This window comes from Glycine max, chromosome 10 (genome assembly GCF_000004515.6).
Source record: "Glycine max cultivar Williams 82 chromosome 10, Glycine_max_v4.0, whole genome shotgun sequence".
NCBI lineage: Eukaryota > Viridiplantae > Streptophyta > Magnoliopsida > Fabales > Fabaceae > Glycine > Glycine max.
The window spans coordinates 7,671,242-7,692,586 of NC_038246.2; the positions used below are offsets into that span (position 1 = coordinate 7,671,242).

General features: G+C 30.8%; 3 protein-coding genes and 1 pseudogene across 3 annotated transcripts in view; 1 reads left to right on the plus strand and 3 right to left on the minus strand.

Annotated features, from left to right (window-relative positions):
- LOC100793363 (uncharacterized) overlaps nucleotides 1-7,661 on the plus strand; it is a 29,030-nt gene extending 21,369 nt beyond the window's left edge. Inside the window, exons 15-18 of the mRNA XM_006588788.4 lie at nucleotides 3,780-3,905; nucleotides 4,144-4,314; nucleotides 6,789-6,848; nucleotides 6,955-7,661. Coding sequence (XP_006588851.1) covers nucleotides 3,780-3,905; nucleotides 4,144-4,314; nucleotides 6,789-6,848; nucleotides 6,955-7,068 — 471 coding nt within the window. The 3' untranslated portion in view covers nucleotides 7,069-7,661. The remainder of the gene's footprint in view (nucleotides 1-3,779; nucleotides 3,906-4,143; nucleotides 4,315-6,788; nucleotides 6,849-6,954) is intronic.
- Nucleotides 7,142-7,630, minus strand: LOC121172869 (protein trichome birefringence-like 8). Its single transcript, XM_041005686.1, has one exon. It carries the CDS (start codon nucleotides 7,550-7,552, stop codon nucleotides 7,142-7,144), a length of 411 nt encoding a protein of 136 aa, XP_040861620.1. The 5' UTR covers nucleotides 7,553-7,630.
- A 148-nt stretch (nucleotides 7,662-7,809) lies between the features above and the next one.
- On the minus strand, nucleotides 7,810-9,979 carry LOC100794408 (protein trichome birefringence-like 8). Its single transcript, XM_014763036.3, has 3 exons — nucleotides 9,517-9,979; nucleotides 8,285-8,674; nucleotides 7,810-8,026 (listed from the first exon to the last, which is right to left on the minus strand). Exons 1-3 carry the CDS (start codon nucleotides 9,852-9,854, stop codon nucleotides 7,825-7,827), a joined length of 930 nt encoding a protein of 309 aa, XP_014618522.2. The 5' UTR covers nucleotides 9,855-9,979; the 3' UTR covers nucleotides 7,810-7,824.
- A 4,690-nt stretch (nucleotides 9,980-14,669) lies between these two features.
- On the minus strand, nucleotides 14,670-16,675 carry LOC106794729 (GDSL esterase/lipase At5g45910-like; annotated as a pseudogene).
- Nucleotides 16,676-21,345: the final 4,670 nt, after the last annotated feature.

Consider the following 21,345-nt stretch of genomic DNA (forward strand, 5'->3'; position numbering starts at 1 on the left):
AAATCTCATAGGCTGTTTTCCCATGCTTCCACTTTAGTTTATTCTCCTTTAGAACTTGTCTTTACAGATTTATGGGGGCCTTCTCATTCAACCTCCTACTCTAGTTTCAAATATTATTTATCATTTATTGATGCCTTTTCACGATATACTTGGATATTTCCTATTAAAACCAAAGCTGAAACTATGTCTGTTTTCCAAATTTTCAAGTTATCAGTTGAACTTCAACTTAATACTAAAATAAAAAGTGTTCAATCTGATTGGGGTGGTGAATATTGACCCTTCTCTGCTTTATTAGCTTCCTGTGGCATTTCGCATAGGTTAATTTGCCCACACACTCATCATCAAAATGGTGTAGTTGAAAGGAAACATAGGCATATAGTTGATCTAGGACTCACATTACTTCATCATGCAACTCTACTACCTCTACAGTTTTGGGATTATGCTTTTGTCACTGCAGTCTATTTGATTAATAGGTTACCACTGCATCACTCAACTTTGCTATTCCATTTGTCACTCTTTTTAACAAAGAGCCTGATTTTCACTTTCTTAAAACTTTTGGCTATGCATGCTTTCCTCTGTTGAAACCCTATCATACTCACAAACTAGATTTCAGGTCTCAAGAGTGTGTTTTCTTGGGGTACTCCTCTTCACATAAAGGCTACAAATGTCTGTCTTCAACTGGTAGAATTTATATTTCTAAGGATGTTTTGGTTAATGAGTTGATGTTTCCATATTTAGATCTGTTTTCCTCTCCCTTCAGTTCAACACAGAATATTACTTCCTATTTCAGCCTCAATCCTGACCTATCTCCTCCTGTTGCAGCCTCTACACCTTCACTTTCCCAAATACCTTTCTCCAATTCCCTTTCAGCTCCCTCTATTCCTCCTGGTTTCTCTGCTACTGCCTTAAATCAAACCTCATATGAATCCACTTCCCCTCATCCTCAATCATCCAATATAGGGTCATCTAGTGAATCTATACCAACTGCAACCTCTCCCACTCATCCTCAATCATCAAATACTATGTCTCATAGTGAATTTGTGTCTGCATTAATTCTAATTCCCATTAACACTCATCCTATGCAAACTAGGTCTAAATCTGGAATACACAATCCTAGGCTGCATCCTTCATTATTTCTCACTCATTCTGAACCTAAAAGTGTAAAGCAGGCCTAGAAAGTTCATAATGGTTTGCAGCTATGCAGGAGTATAATGCTCTAATGAGAAACAAAACTTGGGATTTAGTTCCATTACCAGCTGGTAGACAAGCTATTGGATGCAAGTGGGTCTTTAAGAATAAAAGAAAATGTTGATGGTTCAATGAATAGGTACAAAGCTAGATTAGCTGTTAAGGGATTTCATCAAGTTCATGGCTTTGACTTTCATGAAAAAATTTCTCCTATGGTTAAACCAGTTACAATTAGAGTAGTTCTAACTCTTGCTCTCTCACAAGGCTGGGACCTATTTCAGCTTGATGTCAACAGTGCATTTCTAAATGGATTACTTGAGGAGACTGTCTATATGACTCAACCTGCAGGTTTTGAAGTTGAAGGAAAATCCTTGGTTTGTAAACTTTAGAAGGCTCTCTATGGGTTAAAGCTAGCTCCAAGGCAGTGGTTTGACAGGTTAAGGTCAACACTAATACAGATTGGGTTTGTAGGAAGCAAGTGTGATCCCTCTTTGTTCATTTATACACATCAACAGCACACTGTCTACATTCTAGTTTATGTAGATGATATCATCATCACTGGAAGTTCTAACTCTCTCATTCAGCAGAGAACTTGGTTTGAGAGGCTGACACGAGTTGTCAAGAAAGAGGGGTTCACCCAATGTCAGTCAGATCACAAAATGTTTGTTAATCACTCATTGGAAGGGAAGGTAACACTATTTATCGTCTATGTGGATGACATTGTAATCACGGGAGGCGACCATAACCAAATCGATCACTTGAAGAGTTTTCTGGCTAGAGAATGAGGTCAAAAATTTGGGGCAGCTTAAGTGCTTTCTAGGGATGGAAGTGGCTAGAACAAAGCATGGGATCTATAAGTCTCAAAGGAAGTACACCCTAGATCTACTTCAAGAAACAGGGATGCTTGGGTGAAAGGCAGCCGACACCCCTATAGAACCAGCCAACCAGAATAGCTCCGAAGATGATAGTCCTCCAGCTGACAAAACCAGGTACCAAAGTCTGTTTGGAAAATTAATCTACTTGACCATACCAGGCCAGACATTGGTTTTGCAGTAAGTATGGCAAGTTGCCATATGTCAAACTCCACAGATGTTCATGAGAAAGCTGTGAGGAGAATCCTACAATACCTCAAAGGTACTCCAGGCAAGAAAAACTCAGACAAGAACATTGAAGTATATACAGACTCGGATTGGGCAGGTTGTGCTTCTGACAGGAAATCAACTACTGGTTATTGCACCTTTGTGTGGGGGAACCTGGTAACTTGGAGGAGCAAGAAGCAGTCCGTGGTAGCCCGGAGTAGTGCAAAAGCCGAACTAAGAGCCATGGCACAGGGCATTTGCTAAGGAATTTGGCTGAAGAGGATGTTGGAAGAAATCAGGATTCCCACTAACTCTACAATGAAGATACTCTATGACAACAGAGCTGCCATAAGCATGGCCAAAAATCCAGTTCACCATGATCGAACAAAACATGTAGAGATTGACAGACACTTCATTAAGGAAAAAATTGACCAAGACATTATAGCTGTTACCCATGTTCCATCATGTAACCAAACAGCAGACATCCTAACTAAATCTCTTCCAAGACGCTCATATGAGGACATCAAAACCAATCTGGGAATGATAGATATCTATCACTCAGATTGAGGGGGAGTGTAGATGATTGCGGAAATTAGACAGAATCATGCGATTCTGATTGTACAACTATAATTAGGATTTGCTATTATTTCTTTTCTTTCTTAGTTACAACAATTATAGGGATTTTGGTTCCTGATTTTTAGCTCTAAATTAGTGTACAGAATCAGTCTTGTAACCCTATTTATACACACCATTGTACCTTTTTCAAAAAATAGAAAAATACAGTTCATTTTTCTATAAATTATTTTGATCATCAGACTATCTAATCAAAATCATTCAAGAGTTTCTTAGGTTATCATTGTTCTTAGTTCTTACTTGTTGTTTTGAGCAATTGACTCTTGATACTATACGCTTGTAATTGATTAAAACAGTGAGAAAGAATTTCTCAGGATTTACCCTGTTTTTGTAATCTATTACAGGATTCATGTGATCTATTACATGTTCTGGAAACCTTTAAAGAACAATTTAATATATTACAAAATCAACGTTCAACAATTCAAAACATGAATCCTTTCACTAATCAATCCCTAAAACTTAACTTCATCTAACCTAAACATCTTTAAAACATCATTTTACCTTTTAAAACATTTATCAACATCAATTACACTAAAACCAACCAGATTGATTAAATCATTACGAGCTTGATTGATTGATTGATTTATAATAAGAATGGTTACAAAGATAATAAATAAAAATAACTGTATGTCCTAAGATACATTGAACTACTATTGAACTCAGCTAAACAATTAAAAATAACTACTATTTTCAAGAGAACAATTAAAAATTTAAAATATCACAACATCCTAAGATACATTGAACTCAGCTAAACACTAAGCTACTTGGAAGGGTAATAAACATTGAATGCTCCTATTTCCAACACTGTATGTCCTCCTCATTAAATTTATTTTCCCTTGACTGTTCTTTTAAATTGAGCTTTGAATATTGTTTTTACAGGATTTACTGGTTATTGATGATGGTGCCCCTTATAGCGATGATGCTGGGGGTGTTCAGATGGTCAGGGTTGAGAAGAAAGAAAATATCCTGGAAAAATCTTTTGGCAAACTAAAAGAAACAGGAACGGTATGCTTTAGTCTTGTGGCTTTTCTTTCTTGGAAAGATTGTCTTTCTTTTATTTGGCTTATGAATTCATTTGCATCATGGCATTGATCTGATGAAACCAACTTCTTTCCCCCCCATGTTATCTCTAGAAACTGGTGGGCATAATATATATTAGTGTCTCTGATAATATTAACAATGTCCCCTGAAATTTAAAATTAAGTCATCAATTATGTCTTGTAAACATCTATTCAATAAGCAGGATGTCTGGCAAGGAACTCAGCTGCTCGCTATTGATGTTGCTGCTGCCATGGGTTTACTTAGAAGGGCATTGATAGGGGATGAATTGACCGAGAAGGAGAAGAAAACACTTAAAAGAACCTTGACTGACATGGCTTCGGTTGTTCCTATTGGTGTTTTGATGCTTCTTCCAGTGAGTCGAACATTTTTTATTGTTCTCATCTTCTATGTCTGCATCACGACTTGTTCATGCTAGAGAAGCATATTGTTCACTCATAATCACAAAGATCCCATTAAAAGTAGGTTAGGGTTCTAAATCATTGTCTTGTTTAAATATGGACCAATGAGACCAGATCCTTTTAATCCCCAGTACCTGGTTGCCAAATCTAAATTGAAAAAGAAACAAAATTGTATAAACAAATCACATCATGTTCAACCTCTATGTTGATATCTTATTTTATAACTTTGTTACCTTTCCTAATTCTCCGGACCTTGCTTGAATTAACCCATCAAACATAAAGAGGGCTGGGTGCCTGGGTGGTTTGCCAGTCCTAGCCCACTTAGGGCAACACGGGTCGGGTTAGTTGATTGACAGTTCCATGTGAAGATCGGTGTTATTAAATGGCAGTGCCATGGCTGCTATAGGCAATTTGTGAAGGAACTCATGCTATGGCGGCGCCATAGGTTGTAAAGGCATGTTTGTATGGCAGAATTTTGACCTTCCGCGGTATTCCACCATCCGCCATATGTATTAAAATGGGGGGCCTAATGCTCACGGTTACCACTGTTGTGAGGTCTATGGAGGATCAGATTTCTGTAGCCTTACCAACTTGGGCGAGATTTTTTTGGTGATTAGAACCCATGACCACTACTATATCATAAGGGTAGTAAAATTTCCATTGTGATAAGGTATCTCAGAAGATGTAGACATTGCTCTTATCAATGATTGATAGTCCAACAAGCTTAAACTACTAGGTGATGACTTATGAATAGCTTTATTACATCTTTAACAGGCCCCTTCATGCAGGGCCCTTTGAAATTTGCCGCATTGAATGCACTAGTCCATTATTACCATGTACTGAATTTCAACTTTGGATTAATAGAATGGAGACAGCAAGGATCAAAATTATTTACCACTTAGTTATGGAGACTTTGATACCTATTAATGACTAACTTCCCTGAAAATTTAAGTTGTTAGGTGAGACTTTTTGAATAACTTTATTATATCTCTAACACACTCCTCATGCAAATCCTTTTGGCTTATGGCCATTGTGCAGCCTACTTTAACCATCTACTGAATTATATATATATATATATATATATATATACACACACACAAAGAGAGAGAGAGAGGAGGAATCAAGTTTCTCCAAGAGTACTCTTCATCCTCACCATTCATTTTCTTGAAATATAATGGTTAAGATTAGCTACTCATTACAACCATTAGATTTCAAGAAAAATAAATGGTGCGGATGGAGAGTAACTTTCTTAGAGTTACTCTTAGTGTAACTTGATCCCTCATATATATATATATATATATATAGAGAGAGAGAGAGAGAGAGAGAGAGAGAATAATGGGAACAAGAATGTAGAACTACTTCATCAATGAAGCTCTAATACCATCTCTAGAATCAACTCTCCTAAAAGCGTTGTGAAAGACTCATGAATGCCTTGTTGTTGCCTTGGATCCCTGCCACATGAGTAAAAGTGGAGAATGCACAAGACCATTTGTATCATATATTAAAATTTCTTTTTCTTTTTAAGATCAATGTGAGCAATAGGGATTAAACTCTAGATCACCGGATCATAGAGGCTGAAATTCTATGTCAAGGAGTAACACTCGTAAAAGTTATGCTATTAGGTGGAAGCTTTAATAGATACCCATTAGAAAGTTACATAAATTTGGCACCTTCATTGTGCCCCTTTTTGCTGCTGCCCTGCCTTTGGTAAACCACTGTATGTCATTCTCTTAGTTTTAAATAAGGGCTGACCTAAAGAGTGATTTCAGCAACTTTGCTTGTTGAGAATGATTGGCTTTGATTTACCAATTTGAGGGTGAGTGTTGTAAGTATGTAAATAGCTCTAATTTAGAATAGAAATTGGAATACCTTTTCTCTTTTTGTAATATCCTCTAGTAGCATTTGTTATTATACTGTATTTCCGTATTTCCTGAGTTTCATTTATTAGAATTAGCCAATATGTTCATATTAGATCATGTACGTTCAGGGAATCATCAAATGATATTAAAAAATTAATTCATCCCTCCCCTCATATTTCAAGATCATTACATCTCTAGGCTTAGTGCTGTATTCAAATCAATGGTCAATAAATTTAATTATTGATCTTGCATAAGCAAGAGATTCTTGTTTCCTCCATTTTTTCCTAGTGAATCTGACTCTGCCAAACTTGGCATGATCAATTAATTCATTTTCCCCCTTTAATATTTTCCTCTGCCTCTTATAAATTTGAGTGGGAAATATAAGATAAAGAGCTAATTAATGCTTATATAAAATGTAGAAAAGATGAAACAAATGAACTTACTGCCATTTCATATATTTTTATTTCTTATGTGTGGTAAATTATCATTTTCCAACATTAGATCTGGTCCTTTCCTTGGAGTAATTGTCTAGTGTAACCTGCTAAAGAATAAAAGTTTATTTTGCACAGGTTACTGCCGTTGGTCATGCAGCAATGTTGGCTGCTATTCAGAGATATGTGCCATCTCTAGTATGCACACTATGACTGGCTGCTTATTTTTTTTTCCATCACCTATTCAGATTCAATTCTCCAATCATCACATCATAGGGTTTTTACAAAGCCTTCTTTCTTGCAGATTCCATCCACTTATGCACCAGAAAGGTTAGATCTCTTGAGGCAGCTTGAGAAAGTAAAGCAAATGACAGCCAGTAATATGGGCTCAGATGAGGAAGTGGATGAAGATAAATGATCAGAAGCAATGCCGATTTATGTATAGCTAGCGAAACTATTCTTTGTGATCTGATGAAAATTGGACTGCTTTGTTATCCTCTTTCTGGAAAAAATTTGTTGATGCCAAATTTCTCAGATAGAAGTTGAGCATAGAGAAGTTCATTCCACGTGTCTGGCACCCCTGGTAAGCACCAGTGGCTGCAATCCTGTGGGGCATCAGGTGGAGTGCCCGGTTCCCGGTACTTGGAAGGGTGACCGTCTTTCCTCAACTCTGAAAGATATGTGATGTTCAAAAAGTGGACTTTCCTGCTCTCGTGTTGCATCTGTTTGACAACACCAGAAACAAATATGTTATAATATGGTTCAATTTCAAGTTTTGTAGGGTCATTTTCTGGCTCTGTTTCCATGTCACACTCTCCTCCATCATTCCACGTGCCATTCCTGTATAGTAAAGACTTGTCCAAATGTAAGCATGCCATCCAAACCCCCTCCCCCCAATACATATATTTTAGATCTATTCTAATAAAGATCAGTACAGTATTTGTGAAAAGAAAAGTGGGGGGACTGGGAAACTGGTTTCATATTCATAATTGATGTCTAACTTTTAGTTAAGTTATCATCTAAGTTTGACTATCTTTTCTGTATTTATCGTGGGTGTGGATGACCATAAGAAATCACCAAAAACTAATGTAGGATGACTGAATTTGAGCAAAATAGTTTTGAAGTGAAGTTAACTAAGTAACGCTTCTGTTTGGCCAAAATTAAAAACGCCTTGCTACATGAAACACGCTTTTGATGATGAATTGTGTTTATGCACTTGCCTGAAATGAACGGAGGAATAGCTACGAAAGAAGACGAAACTCCTAGGATCGAGATTATGCAATGTCCATGATTTCCATGTCTGTAGGGATCTCCTAAATGCTTCTTTCACGTTCATCGTCTTGTTTACCCTCCCTCCTTCCTGGAAGTAGATTCCCCTGCAAAATATTAAGCAGCTTTTTTAGAAGTGTTATTTTCGATCATAGAAGACATTGTAAAACCATTTTAAAGAAGTGAAGAGCTTTTTCATTTCAAAGAAGCTTTCGGCCTTTTAAAAATAATAACTTTTTATATTTTAGAAGGTTAAAATAAGCACACTTAATATATATTTTTAAAAAAAAAGTTCATTCAAATGAGCCCAAACTTCATCAGAAATTTGCCAATACTTATGCAAGAAATGGTTACGGTTGACCTACAACTTGATAGTTTTGTCTGGGTTCCACCAATGCCCAGAGTTGAAAACAAGAACATCTGCTTCTACCCATTTATTAAAATACCAGTGCAACTCGTCAAGCCTGATAGTACTTCGGACATTACTTGATGAGTTTTGTGGTGGACGACCTATAACACACAAGAAGGGTGTCCTGTAGTACTCCACTGTCAGGTTGTATTCCTGAAACCTCATTACCAGAAAACCCTTGTGTTTGCTTATGGGGTTTCCATTCACTTCATATATATTGGAGAGATTAGAAACCCCTTGTGTCAGCATGCATAGCAAAGACTCCCATTGGTTTCTCCCCACGGAATCACCCGCAAACACAATGCGTCCATTGCGATTCCTCTCTAGGAGGTCACTGGCATTGAACCTGAGTTACATCACGATACAATCAAGAGAAGTTGCTATCAGTCATCAGTTACTCATGACTTTTACAAAGTACCATACAAACTTAAAAGAAAGGCAAACATTAATGTCTTTTAGGAATTAAGGAACTAAAAAAATAAATTATTAGGACGTTCAAAATTATATTGCTCGTTATTTTTTTTTATGATTTTTATTATAATTTTTTTTTAGTTTTTTAACTAATGACTGTAAGCAAGGCTCTAAAAGAAAAGTGCAATGGCTGAGGCTTATCACAGAACGTGAACCTTACCCACTTTGTATGCTTCTAACATAATATGAATTATGTCAGTCAACTGTCAAAGTTGAATGTTTCATTTGGATAACCCCGGATCCCCCCTCCCCTCCCCTTCTTTTTATTAGTGGAGTGTCAAGTTCAGATTAATTATGCTCCTCAATTGAGAATTGAGTTCATAAAAACTAGGGTCACCCTTAACTATTATTTTCTTTTAGTTCATAAACACTACTATAATAGATTATTAATGTCATTTCACTTACTAAGTCCCCTCTTGGAAATAAGGATATTGTTGTCGACAAGTGTTTCTAAAAAATTAGCCTCATTCTCCTTCTCTACCTTATTGACTATTTCCAACCAAACCATTTCTTTGATCCAAAAGCTTAAAAGAAGAGTGGGGGGAATAATACTAAACAAAAAGACACGTTGGAACCCACACGATGGCATTATTGTTGACAATGTGAGGTTTTATTTTATCTCAACAATCAAGAATACATAATATACATATAGCCATGCATGGATGCATGCAATAAGTAACAAATGAGCATGACATGATACCGACACATATCACATACCGGGGAATGTCACAGTCATCAGGTTGCCATCTCCATTTACGAAACCTCTCATTTTTCCGTCCGTTTCGGCGGCACCGGAATCCGGGGTCGAGAAACGGACAGTTTTCGCCGTACAATTGACGAGGGTAGGTTTCATCCCACACCCAGCGGCCTCTGGAATAATCGCAGCCTCCGGTGAGTGGCGAATTCTGTGAATTATTGAGAGTGACATATGATGATGACAAGAAAGCAAAGCGAGAAAGAAACTGTGGATCAAAAGGGTACACAAGGTTGAAGAATAATATGGATGAGAGTAAGAGGACAAGAAAAGAGAGCGCATATGTTGATTCTCTCTTCATTTTTTTTTTAAGGTTCTATTAAAATTATGTGACGGTAAAAACAATAAAGAAATAAATTTAAATGAGGTGTTTTATTTTGAGGGTTTGGTTGTTTTAGGGGGTTGAAGAAGATCCATGAGAAAAGGAAGCACGAGAGATTTTACATCTTTTTGAAAGTCTAGCCCCTTTTTTTCTGAAGACGACTTCTGAGCTAGCTGGAATTCACATGACTTTCATCATTGTTTTTTGTTTCTTAATTATTATTGTTATTATTCCATGTACAGCTTTTGGTAATTCCTCTCGTCTAGCTACGTTGTCGTTAGCTAAATATTCCCTGATTATGAGATTATTGTTTTGACTAATTAATCCATCTTCTCTCTGGAATTTTTTTTTCTTACATATAATAAAGTTTAGATTAGGAAAAAAAAACAGTTTATCGAATGAATTAAGTTATGTTCAAAAAAACTAGTGGAAAAACTAACTAATAGTTTAAAATTGAAAATTAATAAAATTAGTTTATTAAAATGTAATTGTTCAGTAAAGTTGACTTTTTAAGTAACTAAAAAATATAAAATGACATAAAAGTAATAAAATCATAATTTATTTTAAAAAGATAATAATAAAATTTGATAAATATATTAAAAATAAAAATAACAAATATATTAAAACTAGAAGTTTGCATTTTAAAAAATGCAATTTCAAGTAGGTATTTTAAAAAAAGATAGTAATTACTAAAAAAATCTTGTATATTGAATAGTCAAATAAGTTTTTCAACTAGTAAAAAAATAAAAAATTAACTGATATGTCTTATAAAACATAACCTTAAAATCATCTTGAAATGAAGCATCAAAATTAAGAGAACTTCCAACTTGTTGGTAAAGTTATAAAGAAGTATGATACTAAGGCGAAACGACGGAAAGGGGATAATTTTTTTTTTTCAAATTACCAAATGGAAGTAAAATTTAAATTAATATCTAGAAAAAGATAAGTCATAGGTTATCTACGATAAACTATGTTACGCCTTTTTTTTCATTGAAGTCATAAAAAATTTTACGACTTCAATTTTTTTAATACAACTTTAAAGTCATGGGAGTATTTTTTATTTTTTTAAGTCGTAAACTATTTATGACTTCAAAGTCTTAAATATTTTTTATTTTAATTATTTAACCAATTAATATATGTTTTGTTTTTTAATTTTATTTAATATTCTCTATATTTTTTATATTATTTTATTTAATATATTTTCTATATTTTTTATTAATGTTAAGGATTATTATTTGTTTTGTAAATTAAAAAAAATAATACAAAATTCCCAAATTTAAATAAAAATATTAAAATAACCATATTAACAAGTTGACGACTAATATTGTTTCCAAATAATCGTATCGTGGAACTGAAGGACATAATCGTATTAATTATCCATACAAATAAGTTGACGACTAATATTGTTTCTAAATAACCATATCGTAGAATTAAAGGATATAATCGTATTAACTGTCCATACAAGCAGCAAGTTGACGACTAATATTGTTTTTATTTTTTAATTTTATGTTTGTGTTTAATTTGTATGGTTTGTTTTCTATTAATGTAGTGTGTTGTTTTTATTTTAACAACTAATTTTATTATTAAATTATTTTCTGTTGTTAATATTAAAATAATTTATAAAATAAAATTAATTAATACTACTTTACGAAATTCTTAATTTACTTAATTATAAATATAAAATTAATTAAATTTTTTTATAAAAAAATTAAGATTATTTGATAAATTATAAATTAATATTATTTGTTAATATTAATAACAAAATATTTTAATATTTTTCTTAAACAAAGTACATTTTAATATTTTATTTAAATTTAAGTCTTTTATATTATTTTTTTAATTTACAAAACAAATAATAATCCTTAACATTAGTAAAAAAAATAGAGAAAATATATTAAATAAAAAAATATACCAAAAATAAAGAAAATATTAAATAAAACAATATAAAAAATATAAAATAAAATTAAAAAAGAAAAGATAAATTAATTCATTAAATAATTGAAATAAAAAATTATTTACGATTTTGAAATCATAAATAAATTACGACTTTAAAAAAATAAAAAATAAAACAAAAATACTCCCACAACCTTAAAGTCGTAATAAAAAACATTGAAGTACCACTTCAATGAAAAATGAAAAAAAAAAATCATAACACAATTTATGACTTTTAATTCAAAACCTATGACTGACCACTTTCTGGGTATTGATTTAAATTTTACTCCCATTTAGTAATTTTGAACAAAAATTACTCCCTTTTCGTCATTTGGCCCTATTCGTAATCTGTCGATAAAATAAAATTATAAAGTTATTAAGCCAAGAACAAAGGAAAAATTCTTAAATAAAGAAAACACTAAATTCATAAGATTCAACTTTGAAAAAAAAAACACGTTTACGGATAAAAAAGGCAAAAAAAGATTAGGAAAAAAAAAACGTTCCATTTTGGAAGGTTAAGGAAGACTAGCAATCTTAGGGAAGATTAATAATCGTTTACCAATAAAATAAATCTAAGAATTAAATGTAAATTACAATTAGTATAAATAGAAGAAGACTCCTTCAAATGTGTAGGCATCCATCTTCTGGAATGGTAATGTTTGTAATAAATTGAATAGTGTATTTTAGGTCAAAGTTTATTTGAGGATAGAATAGAATAAGATAACCAACATAAGTGGAAGTTTTTTTTTCTTGTTTCCGATATGCATTATATATTTTGAGATATTATTATTAGAAGCATGATCAAACATTATGTGCCAAGTATAAACCTCTCTTTATAAGTGAAGTATGATTTTGATTTATGGGTGTTCTCCTAATTTATCGGATAAGGGATTAATCCTGCTCATAGAGTATGATTGTCGTTGGTCCAAATAAATTTTGTACACAGTGTGAATCAAACATGAGTTTTTTCGTTAAATAGATCATTCTCACTTATCTAAATGCATTAGAGTCTTACATCACTCTGTCAACCATTTGGGTTAAAGTATGCTTTTGATTTAGTTCAACTTGTTTCAATTTTAAATATAAAAATCAAATATTAAATTGAACCAATGAATTAAAAATGCAGTTTTATCATTATCGCTTTTTATCTTTAAGAAACAAAGACATGTAAAAAGAGGTTAAGACATGACAATGGGATGGGAGACGGGTATGTAGTTCCCCATCCCATCCCCACCTCCAAAAACTCATATCCATCCCCGGCGGGTATGATTTTTGGTTCTCCATTCCTGTACCTGACATGTATCATGTATATTTATACCCGCCCTATATTTTTTAAAAATAAAATCAAAAACATAAAAAAAATAATTTTAAGAAAAAAATGAAACAAAAACATTTAATTTCCTATAAAATAGTGTCACCATCTATATTTAAGAAAAAAAAAACTCTATAAACAATAACAAAAAATTAATTAAGTAATATATGTTACATAAAATATAGATAATTGAGTTATTAGACATACCGAGTACATGTATGCGTACTGGTAGAAGGGAGGTACCTACATACCCATTCCCATCCTCATTCTCGTCCCGTATCCATTTTTTAAGATTGAATATTACTTTCGTATCCATTCCTGGTCAAAGCAAGGATTTTCCGTCAAACTTAGAGTGAGGGCGAGATGGTACCCACCAATATGGGTTTGTTTGTTATGCCTAAAAGGCTTAGATCATTATCAATTAATATTTGTTTTTATTGGATTGATATATAGTGATTTGCTATAATTTAGGTTGGTTGTTAACTAAGCACACTTAATTAATTTAGAGGATAATATGTAATTTTAGACGTTGATAAAAAAATTAATCATTAAAATTATAATAAAAATCTAGTATAACGAACTCTAAAATTAGTTCAATTGCTGAATTTTATCGATAAAAAAAATTCAACAATTGAATTTAAATGAATGACTGTAATTCACTTTAAATAAATCAAATCCAAGGGCCAAGATGAAAAACGCACAAAATTGTCTTCAACATTCTTTTTTTTTTTTTTCAGAATATTGTCTTCAACGTCTTCATTCTTCATGATATTAGATCTGGGTTTAAGCTTGTCATGACTAATGTAGGGAAGAATGCTTCCATACGTTCTTTTCACATAATCTTATGTCCAACCACCTTTATGGGAAAAGTATATACACCAATCTTCTTTTAAATGAACCAACTCAAAAAGTTTTTTATTTAAGGATTTTATTTTTAGTAAATATCTTCCATATAGCTCCTTATATCTTTTTATTTTCCCATTTGCATATGCCTTGCTTTTTTTTTCCACGTTACATGCTTTGTTAAATGTAGTGACAACAAATAATTTTTCTAAGATGATTACATTTTCAAAATTAATTTATAACTAGTATTTTACTCATTGCATTGTAAAAAAAATAAATGTTTATTTTATACAATAAAAAACTATAACTTATAATAAATAAATATTTTCAAATATATAAGTTATATTATAATTAAAATCTATAATAATAAATATTTTTAACATAAATTATATTTTAAATTTATGATAAATAATTTATATTATGATATATTTTTTATTTATGATAAATAATCTAACATTGTGTCACATTTCTCATGTAATGTCTTCTGGTACAACATCAAAACATACAAATTATATTTGTGCAATATAATAAGAAACAATTTTTAATTGAGAATTAGAAGAACAATTGTTAGCAACAACAGCACAAGATGCTTATTGTAGCCATATTCCTTAACAATGTTATCGTGTACACAGAATTTGTAAAAAAAGAACATAGATCCTAATTTTAAATTTATCAAAAGAAATCTTGCTTTAATGTTTGTGCCAATTTTATGATATCTTTAAAATAGGAGATTTAAGAGAAGGATTTGCAAAATGACCTTCAACTAGCCCATTTGCTATTAGCCTATAAGCTTCTTCGATGAAGTGGGTTTCATCCCAATTTATATGTTTCCAAGGGTCAAAACAAATTGTTGAAGCCAAATGCAAAATATATGTAAATCAACATTGTAAGGTTCGTCTTTTTCACAACATGCTTCAAAAGTCTCATTCTTACCAAAAGAAAAGCCTGCATCAATAACATACATAAATAAAGTATAAGATAAGAACAGATCATGATAAAGTTGTCCATCCCATATAAGAAAATAAAAAGCACAGCATACCATATTGTTGTGGTGCTTGAACTAAACGTATGACATCATCATAATAATTAAAATATATTATCTTAACATGGTTGTTTTGTTGTCTTAGTGCCTCTATGGCTTGAGTGAGCACGTATTATAGTACTTAATGAAAATATTGTATGCTTCTAAACATTTAAATGGATCATAGTCATCTTTAACACCACTATTCATTATTGTTAAAATACTAGAATTACACCCAATTGGAAAGTTCTCTGGTATCAGTATCTCTACAACCCCTCCTTCTATTAATGTCTGGAACATAAAAGAAAACAAAAACAAAATTGAGTTTCTAATTAATTTTGAACTACTCAGTCATATTTCTAATCAAAAGTGAATGCCAACATTTCAATACTTAAAACTGATATGACATACAATGGTGGCCTTGGTAATTTCTTTGATCATTAGAGGAACTATTTTACGAAATTTTGAAATATTTTATATGAAATAAGCACATTAATATCATTTCCACCAATTTCTCCTACCAGAAACAATGATTTTTTGAAATAGTTATTGTACTCTCTAATAAATGAGAATAAAATTTGTAAGTCATATGGAGAAAACCTAGTGTGTGTGTAAAGATTACTAATGGAGTTTTGGTAAAAACAAAACCTTTATTTTTCCAGAGGATATGTTTGAGCTTTTTAAACCAATTAAGTTGAACACTCAATGAATTATATGTCTAATGTCAAGGCATTTGGTGAGATTGAGATAGGCTGGCAACATTAACAACCCATATGTTTTGGCTACAATTGAAAAACCATTGGTTAACATTTTCTCCAATCAACAATACATTGTGCATTTCCTTCCTTCCATGGAAATTTTATTTAAGCTACCTAAAAAATATGGACATATATCTATAAGGTTAAATTACTTATTTGGTTCTTATATTTTTATGATTCTTACCTTTATAGTCCTTATAGTTTGAAAGTGGTGTTTTTAGTCCCTATAGTTTACATTTTAATTTTTTTTTAGTTCTTGTAGTTTAAAAGTGTTCTTTTTAGTTCTTATAATTTATATTTTAATTCTCTTTTAGTCCCTATTATTTGAAATAGATATCTTTAGTCCTTATAATTTATATTTTAATTACCTTTTATTCCTTACTATAAAAAATATAAAAATAATTAGCTACAAATTAGTTATAAATTATCAATTATTTTTTTATTACAAATTATCTTACGATAAATTAATTACGAATTACTTGTTAATATTTTTGTAGTTAATTGTAATTGATAATATTACTCATATTTTGATGGTAAAGACTAAAATGGAATTAAAATATAAATTATAGGGACTAAAAATACCACTTTCAAACTATAGGGATTAAAAGAGAATTAAAATACAAATTATAAGGACTAAAAAAATTACTTTCAAAATTATAAAGACTAAAAGAAAATTAAAATTAAATTATAGGAACTAAAAAAATCACTTCAAAATATAGAGACAAAAAAATAAAAATTGTAAAATTAGAGGGACTAAATGAATAATTTAACCTACTATAAAACCTATGATCAATCGTTCATTTAACAAACATCTGGATAGATGTTTGAAGTATGTTGAGCCGTAAGCATCAATACCAACCTTGGGTGAGTAAAGAGAAGCAGCAATTCTTGTATCACCTATAGAGTCTCCAAAATTGAAAATAATTAACTTCATCATACGAGAGATGATTCACATTTGAAATAACATTTCCAAAAAAACACATGCAAAGGTGACACTAAAGATAATAATGATCTTGATAATTGGCACTTGAATATCAATTGGAACTGTACATTATATATTATCACAGTTCCATCTTGTCATGCAGCTGTCCTTTTAATTTTGACATGGTTTGACTATATTGTTTCTTTAAATAAAAGAGTTGTGAGTTGTATGTTCATATATATTAACTAATACACATATATCCTTGAATATCAGTTTGTTACTCGTCAACGTTATTTGTTGTGTTATTATTAATTCTATGACAATTTGTGTCATGTGTTTGCATTGACTCCATGTAGCGAGATTCATACGTAACAAATAAAGGTTGTAATAAATTCAGTATATGAACAAATGAAAGGTGTCTTTATCCGTCAAAAAATCATTTGTGTGGACATCTTAACTCTTTTTTGGATCAAAGTTAGTACAATATATATTATTCAACTTTAATTCATTTAGAATTAGGGATAGAATTTTTCTAGTGTATGATACTTAAAGAAGGAGGATTCAAATATCTAACATTGCAAGAAATATAATTATGTAGAAAAGTAACCACCTTATAAACTAAACGACATTTCTTTATTTAGAAACTTTAACAGGTTATGCATAACACACTAAAGCAATTTTCTATTTCTCATTTGTGCCAAATTCAAGGCTAGCTTTTATCGTTACCAAAAAAAAATTCAAGACTTTTATTTTTTAAATCTTCACCCTTAACAAATTCTATTAGCCCGAGTCTTAAATTTCGTCCACTCTTTCCATCATAAATCATATATATAATATAGCAAATTCTATTGTTGACTCTCAATTTTCTCATCCCTTTCCAATTCTTCAGCACTAGGAAGCTCTTTGAGCTCTTCAATGGTGATAGGTGCAATTAAAACATATAGTAATAGAAAAAGTACCTTTTTTGCCTTTGATCTTAAATACTAACTTTAATTTTTATTATAAGGTCTAATTCACTAATTTATCATAATTAAAAAAATTAATTAATTTAATTAAGAATATTAAATTTATTTGAAAAAATTATAAATTATCCCATGAACAGAACTAACAAACGGTTAAAATTATAACAGCATATATCGACATACGTTTAACAAATTAATAAATTCACTCCAACAAATTTTCAATTGCATACTGCTCAAGTAAAAATCTCTTTGTTTCTTTGATTGGTCACTATACTACGTGAATACCAACAATAAACACCACATACCTGGGGACCTTCCCACTTGCAGTGTTACAGAACCACTGAAATATTTGACGCCTTCTCAAGTAGAGAAGTTAATGGGACTCTTGTTTGTGTAAATCTCTATGGGCCCGTAATAATCACAACTCACTGTGCTTGTCTCGATATTTTTTTATTGGGAGTTTCAAACATAAATACTAAATATTTAAATATTCATATATTTTATTCAACTATATTGAATTAAATTTGTGTACTTGTTTCATTTGATCTCATAACAGTGTGCAACACCAATAATGTTCTATGTTCATTACTTTTATAAATATGTAAATAATAATAATAATTTTATTTTCAGAAACAAAGCAATAAAGAATGGAATTTTGTGGTATGCAAATAACAAAGTTCTTACTCCTTTTCCCTTTTTTTTAATTAATTATGTTGTATAACTTGGATAAAACTGCATCCATTCCGTTAACAGAACTCAAAAACTTAAAATATCATGTAGACCTAATTACGCATTATTTTATATATTCACACAGTTTTCATTAGCAATATCATTGTTTTAATTTCGTATTTAGACACACACATTCTGTAAAACTATTAACTATGTTTTTGGTGAAGATTACTTTTGAGATAAAAAAAAATTAAAGATAAAATATGTTTTGAAACAAACAAAGTTAGGATAAATTCTGAAATTTATTGTTAAAAGTTATGAGATTATTTTCAAATTAATTTTTATCCTCTATTTTTAGCCTTAATTATTTATTATTTTAAATACAAACTAACTATTATAAATAATATTCTATTCTTCAGAATTCAACCAATACATCTTAAAATCATTTTAATTTAACAAATCTAAACATAAAACTTACTCATGCGATTAAAGAAAGTAACAATAATCAATTAAATAATAAATAATAACTAAATTATTATTATTTAATATTATTCCAAAACTTTAGGACTAAAATCGAAATCCTAACAGGAGAGTTTAAGTTTAACTCAAATTCAAAAACTTATATCATCATTTAGTTTCGCTTTTTTACGGTTAATCCAAATCACATACTAATAAAATAAAGATATTTATCCTTCCATATCAATCAGACGAATCTCACGATGCAAAATCCGTACCAAATTAATGTTATTGCACTATGCTCATCGCATCATGCTTTATCATATAAGACTTTGATAACAGTCTTCAATAAACAGAGCAATCAGTCCAAGCTGTTCCATCTGGGTCCTCACAATTTGGTTTACATTATATATCTTTCCTTTTCAATTTCCTGTGAGGGACGAGGGATGGGTATCTGTACTGGTTGGATAGAGTTTTGGTAAATTCATCAGTGCGATTAATCAATCATCAATCATTAATCACAACACAACTTCGTCTTCATTGACGCGTCACATCCTAATTTCCGCAGTCTCTAGTTGTAGCTTGTATTTTTGTAGAAGCAGTTGCTCGTTCGTACCATGGCTAAACTTCTTAGTCAGTGAAGTGAAAGTGTACTAGTCCTTTCTTCGCATGACAAAAATTAACCTCTGTGGTCGTACCAGAATTTTGAAATTTTATCCCCCTACACAACTCAATGTCAGAGAGCGAGAGGATCAACAACTAAAGAAGATGACAAAAGAATTATTTTATTTGAATTTATATATATAATACAATTAAAATATATTTTTCTTACTGTAAAATTGATCAAATTCAAATTTCATTCTTACAAAGTTTTTCATTCTCATAGAAATATAACGTGTATTTTTTTTCTTAAAATAAGTTTGAATCTAGTATTATGATTTTTTATATTTATTATGTATATAACTAATGTAAATATAATATTTTTTCATATGTATATAATCAATATAATAAAGTTACACACTTAGATTCAGATATTTAAACTTTACTTTAGATCAAAAAAAGATACAATATAATTTTATGAAAATGAAAAATTAAAAATAAATTACAAGCAAAATTCAAATTTTATTAAGGATGAAAAATACTTATAAGTGTGTGGCAGAGAATATACATGTAATGGTATTTTTTGTTTTAATTTGTTAGCAATGGTCAATTTTTTTCTTTTATTGACTAGTTTTTTTTATATTTTCTTTTCTTTTCGATTCATTAGATATCTTTATGCTTTATTTATCTTGATATTTTGTTCCATTCTATATACATTTTTATTTATATGAATATGATAATTAATAGTTATTATTAATTGTTTTTTAAATAAATTATTCCTATTATCTTAAGGTAGCATCCTTTAGTTTTTGTTGAAAATTCAAATGATCATTTTTAATGAATTTTTTTTAATTATATATATATATATATATATATATATATATATGTATGTATGTATATATATATATATATATGCAAGGGTTGAATCTTAAAATTTACATAATTGATTCAATCTTGTATCACTTTTTCTTTTTTTGATAATATCAATCTTGTTTCACTTGAATCGACGTGACAACGTGCGTATATATTATGTCATTTTTTTTATGTTGAAATCATCCAACACAGAAAGAAAAAAAAATGAGACAGGTTCCGTGTTCAATGTTAACTTAAGAGAGAGAGGTTCAAATGGTGGGAAGGAAACTTCAATCAATCAAGCGTTCTCTCTTTTTTTGTATGCATTATTATGTATCAGTTGAAATTGCTCTCTCAAAAGTGGTCCAAAACCTCCCTCACCCACTCTGCTAATCAGCCAAAAGGCAAAGACTCAGGTTGCCACAAATACTGCATTGAATCAGTGCTGCTGAGAGCCTGAGTTGTTGTTTCTGGCAGTTTCCCCCAATGACCTAGATAGTACATTACACAGATGTTTTATGAGAATTTAGAAGCCGTGAATCACCGGATAAGCAGATAAGATCAACAACAATAATATTCAATTTTTTTTTCAACCTAGCATTAATTATATTATTAATAAATCATTGATCTAAGTAATATTAAGTTCAATCATTTAAGTAAAATTTTAGATTGAAGTCTTATGAATAAAAAAAACATAATTAGAAAGAAAGATCCGCTAAAGATGAACCAGATTCTACAATAAAAATTAATTATTAATAAAATTAAGAGATATTTAGCACCTAAGTCATGGAAAGAAAAATGTCATTGTTATCTTTGGTTTTGATACACTGCATACCTTGGTTGCTCCAAGGATATATCTGTCTCCTATTTTTGCTCAAACATTTCACCCCAGTTGGTGATGTTGTTAACGTTGTTCCTCTTTCCCCTCAGTTTAATTTCATGAGTGTGTTGTTGTACGTTGTTTGTAGTTTGCATCAGAAGCTTACAACATTGGCCAATTAAGAATCCCATATAAGACAGATCTGGCAACAACGTAGTGGGGTTGGGTTTGGAGGGCTCCACTTGTATTAAATTTCGTCTTGATCTTTTCCATCCATACTTCATGACTCTTTCATCCACATGTTTGAATGCTCATGACAAATT